Genomic DNA, 17999 nt, shown 5'->3' with positions numbered 1-17999 from the left:
ATCGGGTATCTCCTACTATCACGACACAGAAAAACTGCATAGTACTAGCCTCCCCTCTGTGACTTTCCTCTATCATGACCCTGCTGGCTCCCAGAAGTAGGACAACGTTCCGGAGAGAGCATTTCACTTTCCAATCCATCTTACTATCTCCTCTTGTGTGAATTTTGAGTATTTTCACATTTCTCTGGTGAGTCAAAAACGGTTGTGCCACTGACCACTAGGTGGTGCTGCTGTTGCATATGAGAATGAGGGTTTGTGAAGGAGCTGAGGGACAGAGGAGTTTGGCTAATATTAGCAACTATGTTAAAGGGTCTGGGACAAATGTGAATACTTAGTGGAACTGTGTTTTGGAATGAGAACTAACAGGAAAACACTGCAATGTGATAACAGAATATCTCACTGTCTTCAAACGTGTATTTCAAGAACAAATGCAAGATCCAATTTCTTCTCCAATGTAATACGGTCCTCATACATAAAGGACAAAAAGATTATACAACAGCATCATGCCTCTAACATCATGCAGACAAGAAACCCAGTTTTTGTTTTAGTATTTCTGCAAAACTGAGTTGAAGACCATCCTGATTGAATCTACAGAAATTACCAAAAAATCATTAAACCTAACAAGCTAACAATTACTTGCACTTAATTCACATATTATACTGAGCAAATAAAACATAGCTTGCTCAGCTTACCTAATGTTTTTAAAATCTGTGACTTCAAGGCTTTTAAACCCTGATTCTCTAACTTCTTACTCTATATAAAACACTTCACAAAAGCTGTCGATGTATTTTTTCCCCTCCAACTATTGAAATCTTTGTTTACACACACTTCTACTCATTTGGCAGAGGTTTCAGATGTAACAGTATATGTAGACAACACACAGAGTTGCTGCTGCAGAACATATGTTATTTCTGAATGTTAGCTAATGAATTAAACACACATGATTCACTACACAGGTCACATGATTGCTAATGAGCACACAGTGAGGAGCCATGTGTTCCTCTCCATGATTCATACAATGATTCATTCTTTCTTTCTTTTTTTCAATATTCTGAATTGTATCATGTTGTTCTCTGCAGAAAGAAGAGCTGCCAGAGATCTTATTATTTTGTTAATTAGAACATCTGCAGTAGTAAAACAATTCCAGCAAAAAAAGCATAATATGATAGTAGTTGGGAGTTTTACTTTGAACATTCATAAGTTAAACAAGAATGCAAATAAATAATCAATTTATTGCGTAAATCTGTCAAATTTAAATTCAGAAATTGTTTAAAACTATTTTTGCAATTTCACTTAATTTGATTTTACATGCTAGTGAGTTTTTCATTCAAGTAGTTAGCTGTACAAGTTCAGATTTCTTGTTGCGGAACTTCTGAAATTGCGTTGTAAAGACGCACAAATCCCATCTTCAAGTTAACATAGCCTATATCCTTGACAGAACACACCCTTAATTAGAAAATTTTAGTGGGAAAGTTGGAACTCGTCGACCAACCTCGACTTCAGTATCCATATTGCTACGTGCAGAAACAATGCAGTGGTTGCTAATATAAATGATAAGCTCTTTTGCTACCTTGTTATGGCGTCGAATTAAGGCCAAAACTCTCCACGCCGGATCAAAATTGTGAACTGTGAAATTGTGGCTAGCCTTAATTTAATCTTAATACTTTTACACAAAACCAAATATCAAACTCCTGCTATTTGCTGTTTATAGTTTTCTCCACCAGAGGGCAACAAAGCGTCGCTGCTAACATTCCAGAAAGAACCTTTCGCCCCGCCCCCTTCTCGCGTGACGTAATTTTCATGAGCCGGAAGAGAGGAAATTGTAGTTGTTCAGAAACCCTGACATGACAAATCAAATCGCACGGTGATTCAACATCTCATTCGCTTACAAAGCAAGCAGGTGAGTGTTTTGTCGGATTAATACCGAGCTGTTCGTGGTGCGGTGTCGGAACTATATTCTCCTCCGTTTCTTTCTGCTAAAACATGCCGTTTTCATTGAACAGTGAAGGAGCCCTGCCCCGTGGCGTTCACTGACATCTGGGCTCATTTACAACACAGCTTCAGGCTGCTCTGCTCATAGACAGGATGTTTACAGATCTAATCAATCATACTGAAACTTTATAGTATGCTTGTTCGTTACTTCCGTGTTAGCTCGTTATACTCTCTGTTGTTCTTCTTCTTTTGGTCATTGCTCAGGCCTTATCCTGTTTTTCTCTTCACATGTAAACAGATTTCTGAAGGAGCTTCTCCCTACACATCAGCAGCAATGGTAGGATACATTTTCGCTCTTTGCTTATTTCAAACTCTATAAATGCACACATTTGAGTGCATAAACTCATTTGAGATCTTTAGGTTTTATTGTATCAGAGGATTTGACTAGATATTTTGAGTCTGTTATCACTGTCTGCTTGGCTAAATGCCATCCATCTATTTCTACTGTCCTGTAACTGATAAGTTGGTAAATGTGTTGTGATCCTGTGTGCAAGTTGTATTGAAACAGATATGAATGTCATGTTATGAAAATTAATAACAAGTGGCTGAATTAGGCTCGTCACAACAAAACAGTTAATCAGTTAATCACATGATAAATTAAAAGAAACTCAATAATTTTCATTTGCTTGATTTATCGTTTTTCCTATTTTCTCTCTCTTTTTACCAAAAACTGAATGATAAAAGTCGTCAGTCTGGTGTTTTGGTCTCAACTATCCATTTTTTTAAGATAATTTTGGATATTTCAACTGTCTTCCAGTTAAAGTGTTTAAATGTTATTATAATTTAAAGGTTATTGATCCTTGAGAATATGTTCTTGCATTATTATGCCTTTATTACTATTATATTACTTGAAAATGGTCTCAAAACAACAATATTATTGTTTATAGCAATAAGTTCTGGGACAATTTATCGTCCAGCAAAATTTGTTATCTTGACAGGCCCAGTCTGAATTATTGCAAATAAAGTGAAATCAATTCAGCTACTCAGTTCAATTTTACCATCAACAATGTGGAATGGTTGGTCCTCAAACTTAAACATCCTGAGAAAAGAGGATATTCTTAGATTCAGGTAAATTTATTCATATAGCAGAATTTACGACAAATTCCATCCTAAAGCACTTTAACAGATAAATCACATGTGATTACAGAGAACCAGAATAGGTGGAGTAAAGCAACGCTATCAGCCGGTTCTTGTTCTAGATGACCTGCTCACGTCCAGATGTAGATATATATTCAACCATATGGATGTTATAAATTAACAGGGTCGCTTTTACGCTTAAATCACTAATGTAATGTATGTGAAGAGTTCAGGGATTAATAAACCACTTTGGTAGTTTATCTTTTGTTATTGCAGGAATATAAGCATTGAATGAGCTGAGCAGAGATGTACTTTGAGGCGCTTCTGAACATGTTTTAGCTACTAAAGCAGCCTGGCCTCATAAGGTAAATTTCATTGTCCTGCTTTAGCACGGCCGTGTGAAGGTTAAAACCACAGCCCAGCAGGAGGAGGAGAAAAGGAAGGAGCGGGAGAAGAAGCTGAAGGTCTACGTGGCTGCTCGCGACGCCTGCTTTTCCAAGGTGATTTCAGCAACACCGTTTTAAAACTTTTGTAAAATCATGCGTTTTTGCAGCTTCATCACTCCGTAATAATTTGAAAAATTGGTGATGTACTAACTGGAAAAATATGAGTTTTGTTTTTTTTTTTTTTTAACTTTAACCATCTCCGTTGAGGCAACGTTTGGCTAAATCAAAACTTATTGAATGTGGGATATTATAATGGTTTGTAAACGTATTTAAGCTTCTTAAAATTGTCCTACGGTGCACTATTTTTAGGTGAAAAGGGGATGCATAGTCAGATTTTTGTTTCTTTTCCATCAACAAAAATCTGAAAAGTGTGGCCTGTGTTTGTATTAATCTGGTAGAATAAAAGTGAGAGCAACCAGTTGCTCTCTGAAGTCTTCTAGTTTTTAATTAATCAGTGGTTTTATTCATTTCTGTGCAGGTAAAGCTTTTAAGTGAAGGCCACAAATGTTTGTCAGAGAACATTAGTGAACAAACCGCACTAGCGGTGAGCAATGTGGACTTTTATCGCAATATTCCAATATTGCTTCTCTTTTAGGTAATGGATGGGATCTAGAACCACAAAACACAAATATCCTTCTTGAGAAACGTTCCAACCTAAAATAAACTTCTTCAGGACGCCACATATTTAAAGAAGTGTGAATCATTTCATTACACTGTAAATTTTTCAAATGTACTGATGTTTATTGATGGTCTTGTGAAAACAGCAGAGAAAATAGCAAAAACATTTTTGATCAAACTGCTGGTTATTTATCGGTAACTGCAATTTATCATGGCAACAATAAATCAAAAGTCTTATCATGATGATAAACGATATGATAAATGCCAATTCGAGGAACACAGCTGGAAGGTTAAGCTTTTTGGTCTGTTTTCAAAACTTTTCCTGTGACTGTAAACTAACACTGCACTTTAGCCTGAACTCACCATCATCATAAAGAAACATGGTGATGGCAGCAGCATGATGTGGGACAACAGGTCCCGTTTCTTCAGACGATGTTTTCAGCTCAATGTAGGGAGATGTTTGAGTAGAAACGTGTTAGACGGCGCTGCAGGGCGGTTCTCCTTCCAGCAGGACAACAACCCTGAACATCCAGTCACAGCTACAAGGGATGGTTTGAAGATTGATGTATCCAGATGTTTTCCATTTATTTGCAGTGTAATCCATGTTTGTATTCTTGTTTCTCCTCCTTCCCTGTCTCCGCTGTGTCAGAGGAAGGATGGTGTTTTTGATGACGAAGCCCTGCAGCTGACTCAGCAGCTCCTCTCTGCAAACCCTGACTTTGCAACCCTCTGGAACTACCGACGAGAGATCCTGACGCACCTGGAAACTGTCAAGTTAGCAATTTTGTTTGTTTTGTTTTTTTTTCTCTTCCTGTTGTTGTGTCTGAAGCCAGCAGGAGAGACACTGGAGCTAGAATGATGACTCTGTTTCTCCGTGTCCACCTCAGAGACGAGGATGAAGCGCAGAAGATTTACGAGGCTGAGTTGTCGTTTCTGGAGTCTTGCCTGAAAGTGAATCCAAAGTCCTACGGCAGCTGGCACCACAGAGGGTGGGTCTCAGCCCGTCTGCCTCGACCCGACTGGGCCAGAGAGCTGAGGCTGTGTGATCGCTGCTTAAGCCTCGACGACCGCAACTGTGAGTCACGAGTGGAAGTTGAATGTTTTTCTGGTTTTCACATAAATATTTTTTCCTTTTCAAATGGAAAATTGTAAAATTAGGGCAGTAATTAGGGCTGAAACGATTAATCGGATTAGAATGATTAATTGGATTAAAATGATTAATCATATTAAAATGGTTAAAACTCTGATTAATCATTATAAATTAATTATTGAAATAATTGTCAACTAATTTAGTAATTGACTAATTGTTAACTGGACTACACAAACGAAAAAAAGAGACATTTTCTGAAAGAACCACACCCTCATAGCAGCAATTAAGCCAAAAAATATATATATTTTACATTCAAGTAAAAAAACAAACAAACATTATTTTCTCCTATTAAACACCTTTTAATATGAGCTTATTGATCTGGCAATCCATAAATAATCACCAGATCATCTGTACACAGCTCTAAGTCAAGCAGAAAGGCCTCAGCTTTTCACATGCTGATGTTAGAAGTGTCTGTGTGGCTGCAGATGCACCCTTTTCTGTAAATGATCAAAGGAAAGCTGTGTTGTTGCACTTTAGGCAATAAAATGTTTATTTTCTTACTGTAAAAATAAATTGAGTTATTTGTTTGCATCTTTGTGTGTATTTCAAATACCGCATAAAAAAACATCTTCAGTGAAAAATCTGCACAATGTGCCGATCTTTTTATCCGATTAATCGTCAGATAGATTAATCGATAACTAAAATAATCACTAGTTGCAGGCCTAAACGTAGCTCATGTCTAAGTTACACCGGCGCTGCACCGTTCCTGTTTCCCTGACTTCATTTTCTCGCATCCCTCCCAGTCCACTGCTGGGATTACCGCCGGATGGTGGTGAAAATGTCCAGCGTGCCGGTGAAGCAGGAGCTGGAGTTCACTGACCGCCTCATCGGCTCCAACTTCTCCAACTACTCCAGCTGGCACTACCGCAGCACCCTGCTGCCACTGCTCCACCCGGGCTCCCCCGAGCCGCCGCCCTCGCGCTGCGACGGTGACCCGCCTCACTCCTGTTCGCCGCCCTCCCCTCAGACCCACTTCCACCGAGTGTGTGAAGAGCAGCTGCTCAAAGGTGAGACCGCAGCCGGCGATGCAGCGCGGCAGCAGACAGGGGGCAGTCTCGTCCTGATTTAAGCTGCTCTTTGCGTTTCAGAGTATGAGCTGGTTCAGAACGCTTTCTTCACCGACCCAAACGACCAGAGTGCCTGGTTCTATTACCGCTGGCTGCTGGGCAGAGGTATGAGTCTGCACCTTTAAATGGGTTTGAAATGTAAAGGTGTTGGATTTCCTCACTATTACTGCTGCTGATGAGGCAAAGATTTAACTATGTAACAAATAAGAAACTTTTCTTTTAAGTTTAGAAACTTTCTTTACACAATAATAAAAAAAAGATTCTTTCTGTATTTTCTGCATGTACAAAATTCATATTCCAGTGTATTTTATCAGGATTTTACGCCCTAAACCAAGAGAAATTTAGAGCATAGTTATAAAGTGAAAAGAAAACGATGCATGGTTAAAAAAATAGTTTAATCAATAACAGTAAAATAATTTTATTTGTGCATTAAGTCCTTTGAAAGCTGTTTTCTTCTTACGGTTTTCTTCTGTGTTCTCACGTTTAGATGTTTCAGATCATCAAACACAGCTGAGTAAATACAAATATCAGTTTACAAACGAGGAATCATCTGAAGGAAACAAAAATCTATGCAAATCAACCATAACCACTAAATGAACTGATGAATCAGATTTTTCATTAACCAGGCCTGATTAGAATCAAATATGAATTATGCTGAAAGATCGTCAGGTCAAAAACAGCAAACGTACATTTAGCAACATGGGTGTTGACAGGTTCAAGGAAATTTCCCGTTGCACATATATATAAAAATGTAAGCACACATAAGTATGTAGAGGACAGTTTTTTGTTTCCTTGACCTAAAAATCGATAAACTTCCTAGAAAACGGTTGCAAAGAGCTTGACTACACAAGCCCACCGAAACAAGATGTAAAAGATGTGAAGTGTCTCTAAAACATGTTTTTTTTTTTGTGCTACTGATTTTTAACCAGTCTTGTTCTTCTTGTTTTATTTTTACCTTTTAAAATGATCAAAGGCTGAAAAACGGTTAAATATTTAACCGTTCAGCTTTTGAAACTGCTCTTTGTCTCGTTTGGCCCAGGGTAGAATTCAGTCCTGATGAGAATTTTAAGACATGACGAATCTTCATGTTTTGTGACGGGGGATCATAACCAGGTTGCAGGTAGAATTTTGAAATGGAAATAAATAAATCAATAAATAAATAAATAATGATAATAAATGAAAATTCCTCCAAAGGCTGCGTCTCCTTCCACAACTCCTTTTGAACTTTGCAAGGGAATCCCACTGAAAATGTTTAATAAGTAAGGTTTACACTAAAAAGCAGACTAATTTTTTTCCCCCAGTCATTTGTTGATTTAAATTTTTTGTTGGCTGATGAGTTTTAGCTTTCTACCAACTAATTAACGGCTTATTTGAGTTTCAATGCAGTTTTCATTAACTTGCCCTCTCTGCATGGTTCTCTTGCCTTTGTTTCTTTGTTTTGTATTTTGGAGCTCAACTTAAAGGGGTAATTTTATGTAAAATCAACTTTTTTGAGATTTGCATAATGTTATAATGTTAATCCCTCATCAAACACACACCTGGAGTGTTGCTTTGATTCTTTCATGCGTGTTCAATAAAGCCTTTAGTCTCCCGTGGCAACCGTTCAGCTGTGCACAACGGCTGGGTGGACCTAGCTCCGCCTTCGGATGCAGTTTCCAAGCCTCTGGGCTTCAGCCTCACAGAGCAGCGCTCCTCTGCAACTCCCCCTCTCCACTCCTTCAGACTAGCCAGCATCAATTAGCAAACATCTGCCAGAATTGCACATATGCTGAGCTCATAACGAGCTACTTCTCAGTGCAACACCAGTAAAAAGGTTAAAGGGTTAATATAGGAGCGATGTTATGATGACTTCCTGCAGGCGGAGTTTCAGACAGAGCAGGAGTTTCTTAAAGAGACAGGAGCCCAGTTTCAAAGTTAAATTTCTTTTAAGTCATATTTGACATACAGAGCATTTTTATAACAACTGAAGGTAACAGTTACTTGATTGTGCTACAAAATGGAACAACACATAATACTGCCCCTTTAACATTGCGTCCTGATTTAGGAATACTTGGAATTGTTGTGATCTTTAGATTTTGATCAGGAGTGGATGGACTTTTGACTCCATCTTGCATGCCTGTGTACATTCCGGTTTGTCTGTGCACGCAAGCAATGCTCGTTGCCGTTTTATGAGTTTGACTCCTGTGTTTATTTATTATCATTTCTTTTGTCTTCCTCCCAGCGGAGCGTGAGGAGATGATAAGCTGTGCGTACGTCAGTCGGGAGCAGGAGAGAGTCGCCGTCGCCTTCTCCAGGCCTGTCAATGTCAGTTTCTCCTTCACTGTTTCTGTGTTTTTGTCGTTTACTGCACTTGTGCTGCGTGTCTCTGTTCTCAAACAAGTCTTGCTTTTTCGTCACAATCCTTAGTTCAAAGATTTATATTTTTATTTATTTATTTATTTTTTTCCCCAGAATCTGGGGATGATTTGTCTTCGTTAAAAAATACTTCATGTTTGTTTGGAAACGGCTGTCTTGAGGCTTTTGAGAGCCTGCTGTGAGATTTGATGAGAGGCGGCTACGTTTTAGGAGTCTGTCTGATAAAGAATAAGTACAGTCCGAAGGGAAATCAGACCAAATGTCTCTTGTTTTTAGGTGACCAAAATGATGTCTGGTTGCTAAATGCCTCAATAAGGAGAAATTACTTCAATTATGCCAGAGATTTATTTATTAATGTCTTCAGAATCAGAAATCTAAACCCATTTCCTCAGTGTTTGGTAGGTGTAGCCATTGAACTGGGTCAAACCTGTTGGGTTTTGTCCTTCAGGTTTCTAACAATAGTTTGTTGGACTTCTGACCCGTTCCTCCTGATAGAACCGGTAGAACGGAGTCAAGTTCGTAGCTCGCTTTGCTCACAGGAGAGCTTTGTGATGATCACACTTTGTGTTGTTCTTCGTCCTCTTTATAATGACTTTGGCTGCATCCTTATGGTTTATTATTCATTTAAAAGACTTGAGCTTTTACTTCCTGGCTCATTTCTTTAGATGTTGCTTCATTAATTCCGATATGTTCTGTCCTCATGATGCCTTCTAGATTATAAAGTGCGCCAGTTTCTCCTGCAGCAAAACGGCCCCACAGCATGATGCTGCCACCACCATGTTTGGCAGTTGGGATGCCATTTCCAGGCTTACAAGCCTCCCCGTTTTCTCTCCAAACGTCACGATGATCGTTATGGAGAAACGGTTCCACTTTGGTTTCATCAGGCCACACGACTCGTCTACAAAAACGAAGATCTTTGCATCTGGCTTTTTTATGTTTCTTTTGAAGTAAAGGCTTCTTCCTTGCCGAGTTGCTTTTTAGTCCATGTCTGTACAGGAAATGTTTCACACTGCCTTACCATTTTACCAAAGTTTCTAGCTTTTAATTCTGGGTTTGATTTACACATGTTGGACCCAAACACGTTCATCTCTGGGACACAGAACCCGTTTCCTTCCTGAGCGGTTTGATGGTGGGACGTCCGCATCATGTCCGCACTCGCATATAATTGTTTGAACAGACGAACGCGGCATCTTCGAGCTTCGGTAAATCATTCCCGAGGATCAGCCGGACTTCTGTCTCTCTCCGTATCTCCCTTCCTGATTGGCTGATTTCTTTTGACCTTCCCGTCGTGTCAAACAATAAAGCGGCGTGTTCCAGGTGTGGCTGTGAACACACACCCGCACAGACATGTTAAAGTTAACTTAAAGGTGACCGATAACCTGTCATCATCATCATCATAGTCATCATCCAGGCTTTTCTCATTGTTTAAAGAAACGGTAAACATTCTGTGTGTAAACTTCTGAAACAAGAATGAAACGATTGTGTAATTCTAGCTGACGTAGAAGAAGAAACGGTTGGTTTGATTTAGCTTCAGACAGTGAGGATTATTTTTCTTTCTTTTTTTTAATCTGGTGAATATGAGCTTCAGGTTTCAGCTGTTTGTGTGCTACGCCTTCATTTTGCACCCAGGGTTTATTGGCCTTCTCCTCACCATGCAGGCGCAGTCGGGCAGCCTGCTGCTGGTCCTCGACGGTCAGCCTCAGAGAGTGGAGTGGCGGAGCGTCCACCCACACTTCAAACACAGTCCAGTCTGGGTATCCTTTAACTTACAAACACTTCACTTTAGACGCTGCTTGAACATAAAAAAAACAAAACAAAACAAAACAAAACAAAAAAAAAAACACTTTTCACATTCCTGTTCTTCTCTGGCACAATATTCAGATGCTGCACGTCTGTGAAGAAGAAGGGAAATGTCTAACATTTGTTGGCTGTCTTAACTCTACACTACAAACACTCACTGCTTGTTTTATCCTTTTACAATTTTTTATTTGAACAAGGCAGAAAATTGTCTTATGGTGATTTATTTAAATCAGGAAGTTTAAAAAAAAAAACCCAATTCCTTTCGCTGTTTGGCCGACCTGCACCCTGCCGCCAAAATGAGACTTTTAAATCTTAAAAAATGAGCTGAGAACAAACCTCACTGGACAATTTTTTTATTATTTTATTTTTGTCTCGATTTATTCATGGGAAATTGTGCCGGCTGTGAGGTTAAATATGCAGCCCATCCTCTCCGGATCCCTTTTTCAATTCTCCCAATAATGATTTTTTTTTTTTTTTTTACATTTTTCCTCAGGCTACAATAAGACTGTAAGGCTCTCCCATTTCCACTCATTCATTGCAGGGATTACTTCTGTTGCATCGCAGCGCTCCGTCTCCATCCGCTTCAGCAGATTGCAAGTCCCGAAACCGAACTCGGTACAAGGGGGTTTTAGAAGCACCTTAAGGAGCTGCATGAGAATGAATACTAATGCTCAAATTGGATTTAATGTTTTATTGAATATGGTAATCAGGGCGTTATTTGTGTGTAAAAATAACCGAAAAAGACTCAAAAGAATCCCCCTGAGCCGTGCAGTTCATCGACACTGATGAGGGGGGGAAACATCCAAAATAACATTTTCAACAAATTCATATTTTGTTGCTTTTTCACACTGGGGGAGGGGACAAAAAGCAGAAAAATCCAAACCTTAAATTTTGAATAGTTGCGGGGGGGACAAAACGGGAATAAAGTTTTAAAGTAAATGTGTAACTAAGGCATTTTTTTTCTTTTAAATGTTTTCAGGAACTCCTAATTTGTAATCTTAACTTTTTGTTTTATTGGGGTGTAAATATTGCTGTAACTCCGTTTTCTTCTTCCAAAAGTCTGGGTAAAGACTCAGATTTATCTCGCCGCCACATGCAGAGAGGAGAGCGGTGAGGGAGGTCATAAAAAATTACAATAAAATCGCTAAAGCTCGCTGTTGGAGACCAGCAACAAAGAGCGATATCTTGGCGGGTTGCCACGTCTCCATGACAACCTTTAAGACGCCACGATTGTTTAGGGGTGATGCAACAAAAAAAGCAACATCAGTAAAGGACGTTTCTGTCCAGCTCCTCTGATTTTCACAACTGCACTTTGTGTGTTTTGCTCATAGAAGAACAAAGATGGAGCTTCCACTGCAGCAACACGCTACGGGTTCACAAGACTGAAGAGGAATACGTGAAAGGATCTGTGATGCTGTGGGCCTTTTTGTTTTCCAATGACCATGTTGGAGTTCCTGGCCTCACGAACGACCTGAACCGACAGGATCCTTAAAATAAACAAAATAACTAACGGTAGGATTCACCAGAAAACTGAAAAAGCAGCAGGTTATTGACCCAAATTATCACAGAAATGTAGAAGCTCCTAACTCCTATAGAAAGATGGTGGGATGAGCTGAAGAAAGCAGAGCCTTTTCTCCCTCCATGACCCAAACAATGTGAAATGTTGCGGAAAACTAAGCATTGTTCCACTAGCAAAACGTGGTTAAATGAGGTGTTGACAGCGGGGCGCCAGTAAATGTTGCATGAGGGACTCGGGTAAAACAATGGCTTCTTAGAATTCAATTAAATTCAGAAATGTGTTATTGTTCCCAAAGGGAATTTTAAATGTAGCTCATATTAATTCAAGGTTCTTCAAGAGTTTCTGTAGAGGCTGGTGGAGGATGCAGGACGGATCTCCTGTAGCAGTGTGTGTTACAGCGAGTTGGAAGAAGCCTCTGACTGTGTTTCCATTACAAATGTACATAAAACTTTGTCGATATTCGTCGAAAAAACACAATTTGGAATTGAGGTGTTTCCATTAAATAAGAAAATGCAGTTAAAATCACCCGTGAAGAAGTTTGGTGGCGCAGTCACGTGCAGCGTCATCATCCTCCTACCACTTCCTGTCGTCGTCTTCATCTTTTTCGCCAGTACCAGTAGTAACTTCCGGTCATTGATCACATACAAAAAAAGTGCTTCCATGGCAGTTTTGCAAAACATCACAGTTTCGATTCAGCCAAAAAAAATCCCATCATCCTAATGCAAAAACTCCTTTTTTTTTAAACATAAAACAAAAAAGCAAATATATTGTAATTCCAGCTCCAGTCTCATGAACAGTTTGTCCATAGTTTTCTTGATTTATTATTATTTATTTTTGTAAAATTCCTCTTTGCAGCATCATCTCCAGAGGATCCAGCCACCCCCAGAACAGAACCAGCCTTCTTTATTGGGTTGTTTAGTGTTTTTAATGCTCAAAATCCAATTATTTCCCCCATGGTTTTCCAGTCATCACAAACATCATACTACTGCAACAACAAATGGATTACTTTGAGGCTTTTAGCAAATCAAGAGTACCACCAGTTGATTTTTTTTTTTCTTATATATTTCAGGCTCTGGGCCTGCTCCTGCTTTTCACCTCTGGAAACGCGCCATAAGTTGATGATGCTCTCTCACATTCTATTTCTAGACAGTTCAGAAATGACACATTTTCATCCAAATCAAATACAGTTTTTTCTTTTCTTTTTTCTTTTTTTTGTTCCCTATGTGAATTGAATAATTCATGCTTTGACCATACGTGACCTTAGCGCCTGCTCAGATCTGCGACCTTCCTCCAGGAACGATAAGCGACATCGCCAACGAACACAACCTCACTGTGCACTGGACTGAAAAACACACCCACCGGGACTGCGCCCTCTACACAGGTGACGCATATCCCACACTCTGGACTTTTTCCAAATCGTACGTTTATGTACATTTACCATCGTTTCACCGTGAGCTTTGTTTATTTTTTAACCTCCAAAGGCCGGAGCGAGAGCTGGTGTCGGGACACGGCTACAGACCTGGAACTGTTCAGGTACGGCTTTTGCATATTCGCAGCGGTAAGTTTCAGGCGCGTTTTTGCAAGATGGAAGAACAGATGGCGGTGTCTTGCTCTGTAGGAGTGAACTCTCTGTGGAGAAGACCTCGGTGTTGCAGTCGGAGCTGCAGTCCGTCAACCAGCTACAAGAACTGGAGCCTCTGAATAAATGTAGGTGGAGACGGCAAATTTATACCACAGAGAGCCGGTTCCAACTTGAAAATCAAATTTATTTTGGGCTTTTGGAGATGTGTTTAAAAAGTTTTTTTCTCCCTGGGTTTAGCTGTGATGTAACGTGCAACTTTAAGTTAATTTTAAAAACTTAGAATTAGCTGCATGATTTTAAATTTGATGCGTATTTTCTCAAATCCACACAGGTTTTGAAGCTCAAATGTCTACACGCGCCTGTACTTTGTCCTATTACAGTTATTGTTGTCTGTAATTAGGAAGTTACAGAAAAATAAAAATGATGTAGTCATAATGTCTTAGCATTTTCAGCTAGAAATTTAACTACTTATTTGTGTTTAACTTCAAATGTTTTCCCATTAAACGGCGTTAAAATCACACGTGAATAATTGTGTTCACATCAAAAGTCATTTAAAAACATGCCGCCATGATTCTCCAACTACTTCCTGTCGTCTTCTTCGTTGTGGTTTACGGCAGTGGCAACGTCCGCTTGTTGATCATGTGATTCGTGTGATGCGAAGAGTTTCTCCTTTGCAGTTTTATATAAAAAAACAAAAAAAAAAGAAAAGGAAAAACAAACAAACAAAAAAAAACAATTTCGACCGCCTCATCATTGTGCCAGAACGATTTATAAAAAAAAAAAAAAAAAAAAAATAGCTGTTTTCAAAATTTGCATGTTTCCATGAAGCAAATTTATTTTTGAAATGTCAAATTGCACAATTTACACGGTCATTGGAAACGTAGTGGAACAGCGCAGGATAGTAGGAAGCTCAACTAAAGCAGAGAAGCAGCTGTGTTAGCATAAATGCTAACTCTGCTGTTAGCGGTTATGCTTTTCTTCAAGATGTCAAAAGGTACAAAAAGTAGTGAAATATATATATATACAGTATTGCTTATAACTTCTTTATTAACATTGTACTTCAATGTAGGCTCAAATTTTCATATCAGTTTATCCCCACAGAAAGCCAACCAGTTCAAATCAACAAATTGTTTGTCGTCTCTTCAACATGCTAAAGGAGATTCATCTACATTTTAGAGGCAGTATTTGAGCCAGTGTGTATATTTTTAAGTAGGTGCGTATTTCATTTCAAACTTGTGTACCCTGAAAATAAAAAAAGAACATTTCAAGTGCATCACTTAGAGACTGCAGCATTCCTCCCAGTAATAAACTCTGACTGAGCTGTTAAAGTTTTCTGCTGCTCGCTTAGCGACCCTCATAGTAACCAGCTAACTAACCTTCCTGCCTCTGAAGGGTGCTTGCTGACCATTATCCTCCTGATGAGGGCACTAGACCCTCTTGGGTATGAGAAGGAGACCCTCGCTCACTTCCAGACACTCAAAGTGAGTACCACACACACACACACATGCGCCGTACGTTCACTAAGCGTATTTGCTCAGATGACTGACTGAGCACGCTCCCCGTCTCTCCTCCAGGAAGTGGACTCCATGCGCTCTGCATATTACAGCGACCTGTGCAGCAAGTTCATGATTGAAAACACCATCCTGAAAATGGAGTACGCCGAAGTGCGAGTCTTCAGTATCTCTGACAGGGTCCGTCCTGAATTCCTGATGAGCAACATCAGAAAAAACAAAAACAAACACTTTCTGCCAAAAAGAGATGCTGAAAAGCAATTTGTGTGTCTTCCAGAACCTGACCACATTATGCCACCTGGACCAGCTGTTATTAGTGACTCACATCAATCTGTCGTCCAATCAGCTGCGGCGGCTGCCTCCTCAGTTTGCGATGTTGCAGTGCTTGGAGGTGAGAACGCCACCAATTCCACTCTTAATTGCCTCCTCCTGCAGTGTCACTGTTTTTTGTTTTTGTTTTTTTTTTCCCTGACTCGCTCCTAGCAGACTGGAGCGGGCGAGGGAGGGGGTGGTGGGGACGCATATCGCCTGTTTACTGCAATCAAACCTCTTGGTCTCAACTCGCAGGTTGTGGAGGCTGATAACAACTCTATAGAGAACCTGGAGGGAGTTTATCACCTTCCCAAACTGGAGGAGGTCTCCTTGAAGAACAACAGTATCCTTAAGCCTGCGGATTAATATTCGGCGCCTCGCCCGCCGGAGACGCGATCCGGCCGCCGATCTTTGTCTGCAGCCGAGCCGCGGGGATCAGATTTGTTCGTCTTCCTCCCATCCGAGCGGTTGTGGCGACTCGAGAATCAGCTCTGAGTGGCCTCAGCGCTACAAAGAAAAAAAAAAAAAAAAAAAAATTGTGGTCAGAAAGCGTGAGCTGCTGATGCAGGGTGACGCAGAAGGAGAAGGAGTTCTTCTCGCAGCGGCTGGTGCTGACAGTGTTTGCCAAAAAAAAAAAAAGAAATGCTCTTATGATTATTCTGTTCAGCCCGACGCATGCATAATTTATCTCACGTGAAACTTCGAGTAATTAAAAGCTGCGGGGTGTGTGTGTGTGTGTGTGAGATGTGGTGAAAAGGGGGCAGACTGCTTGACATTAGGAAGAGAAGAGACACTTAGCGACACATTACTGCCACAAGGCCCATCCTCTCTCCGTGCTTCGCTTCCTTTTACACACAAGAGAGGAATTAATGAGGTTTGCAGGTCATGACACCCAGGCTGTTTTCTTTTAATTTATTATTATTATTATTATTATTATTATTATTATTCCTTGCAGTGACAGCTCAGCTTTGGAGGGGAAAAGTTTATCCAACACCACGGTGTTGCATTTGACATGCAGATCTTGCTTTTACACCAGTGTTGTCACATCTCTTCTCACTCACCATTACTCAACACCGCAGGGCGAACGGGGCTCCCTTCTGCTTTTTCTTTTATTTTTTTTTTGGGGGTTTTTTTTTTTTTTTTTTTTTTTTCCCCATTTTTCATTAACCCAAAACTCACAGAGATCTCCACGCTGGCAGACCTTCAGCCTCTGGCCTCCTGCCCCAAGCTGAGGCGCCTCGATCTCCGTGGCAACCCCGTCACTCAGACGGCCAACGTGGAGTCGGAGTTGGCCGAGCTGCTGCCCTCCGTCGCAGACCTTCTGCTCTGATCGCCGGCGTCCCATCGTTCACTCGTCTGTCTGTCTTCAGCTATGTTTTGGTAGCAGGCAACCTGCATCTCGTCTCTCTCTCTCTCTCTCTCTCTCTCTCTCTCTCTCTCTCTGTCTTTCTCTCCCGTCTCTGATTATTTTATTTTGAAGCGTGTCGTGCCTCTTGTTTGTAGGCGGACTGCCAGTCACAGCCAACCCTGAAGCTCTGACAGCCTGATGGTTCAGAGCGTACATCACACACCTGTCCACCACTTGAACACAAAGTCTACATTTAAATGTTTTAAATGTATGTGTGCGAGGAGGGGTGAATGCACGATAAAACACGTCACATTTCTCTGTTTGTGTGCTTGTGTGGATGGATGTCCGCTCCCCCTAATGCATGCAGAAACACGGAAGAAAAAATAAGGTGTAAAGTGGCTATGGATTGGCGTGCAGCAGGGGTGTCAAACTCCAGTCCTCCAGGGCCGCTGTCCTACAGTTTTTAGATGTGCCACAGGTACAAAACACTGGAATGAAATGGCTTAATTACTTCCTTCTTGTGTAGATCAGTTCTCCAATGACCTAATAATGACCTGATTATTCTATTCAGGTGTGGTGCAGCAGAGGCACATCTAAAAGTTGCAGGACAGCGGCCCTCCTGTACTGGAGTTTGACACCTGTGGCGTGCAGCAATGCTGGTTTATTGCTTCCCTGAGCTTTGTGCTCAAACAGGTCGACTGCAGCATCTTGTAGTAATCATTATTTTTAAAAAGGTTATCTAAAGACATTAAATGACAATATACTGTTGCACAGTAGATTCAATAAAAACAGCACACATTGTGTCACTGCCTTCCAGCAAGCCTTTGTGTCCTTTCTATATTTGAATTATTTCTTTCTCTTTTTTCTGGCCCAAAATTAACAATAATTCTAAGAAACAGAATGTTTTTGGGAAATATTTACACTTCTTGACCGTTTTTTATATTATTTCTCACTAAAAAATAAAAAATGTTATTGTGTTTTGCAGGGATTTTGCATGATAGGCCAAGACAAATAGGTGTGCAACTGAAGACATTAGAGGTGTGTGGTACCTCGTATTTTGGTGTCCACCCGATACTAAGCAAGTACCAGGCTGGTATGATTGATACCAATACTGATACCAATATTTTTTATTTAAGTTTGCTGTATCATCAAACCCCCTGCGACTCGGGTGTTTCTGAACTTTTTCCTTAGTTCAAACTTAGGAAAAAATTTGGACAAGGTT

The 17999-nt window shown here is 40.3% G+C and overlaps 1 protein-coding gene across 3 annotated transcripts; it reads left to right on the top strand.

Annotated features, from left to right (window-relative positions):
- The first annotated feature begins 1807 nt into the window (after positions 1-1807).
- On the top strand, positions 1808-17597 carry rabggta (Rab geranylgeranyltransferase subunit alpha). Of its 3 annotated transcripts, none has more exons than XM_015057995.1 (17): positions 1808-1900; positions 2231-2269; positions 3459-3569; positions 4783-4907; positions 5021-5208; positions 6027-6290; positions 6372-6455; positions 8572-8654; positions 10364-10459; positions 13300-13405; positions 13506-13557; positions 13643-13731; positions 14999-15087; positions 15181-15297; positions 15395-15508; positions 15685-15772; positions 16611-17597. In XM_015057995.1, the coding sequence occupies exons 2-17, from the start codon at positions 2267-2269 to the stop codon at positions 16757-16759; spliced, it is 1758 nt and encodes a 585-aa protein (XP_014913481.1). In that variant the 5' UTR covers positions 1808-1900; positions 2231-2266; the 3' UTR covers positions 16760-17597. The 3 variants fall into 3 exon arrangements, 2 of the variants coding, with proteins under 2 accessions (XP_014913481.1, XP_014913470.1); XR_001428147.1 differs by lacking the exon at positions 1808-1900 and having other exon boundaries at positions 2011-2269; positions 16611-16809; positions 16933-17597; XM_015057984.1 differs by lacking the exon at positions 1808-1900 and having other exon boundaries at positions 2011-2269.
- Positions 17598-17999: the final 402 nt, after the last annotated feature.

Source organism: Poecilia latipinna, unplaced genomic scaffold (genome assembly GCF_001443285.1).
Source record: "Poecilia latipinna isolate Pla-1442-1.1 unplaced genomic scaffold, P_latipinna-1.0 Scaffold63, whole genome shotgun sequence".
NCBI classification, from domain to species: Eukaryota; Metazoa; Chordata; class Actinopteri; order Cyprinodontiformes; family Poeciliidae; genus Poecilia; species Poecilia latipinna.
Note: the sequence above shows the minus strand (reverse complement) of the source record. Positions and strands in the feature narration are given on the sequence as shown.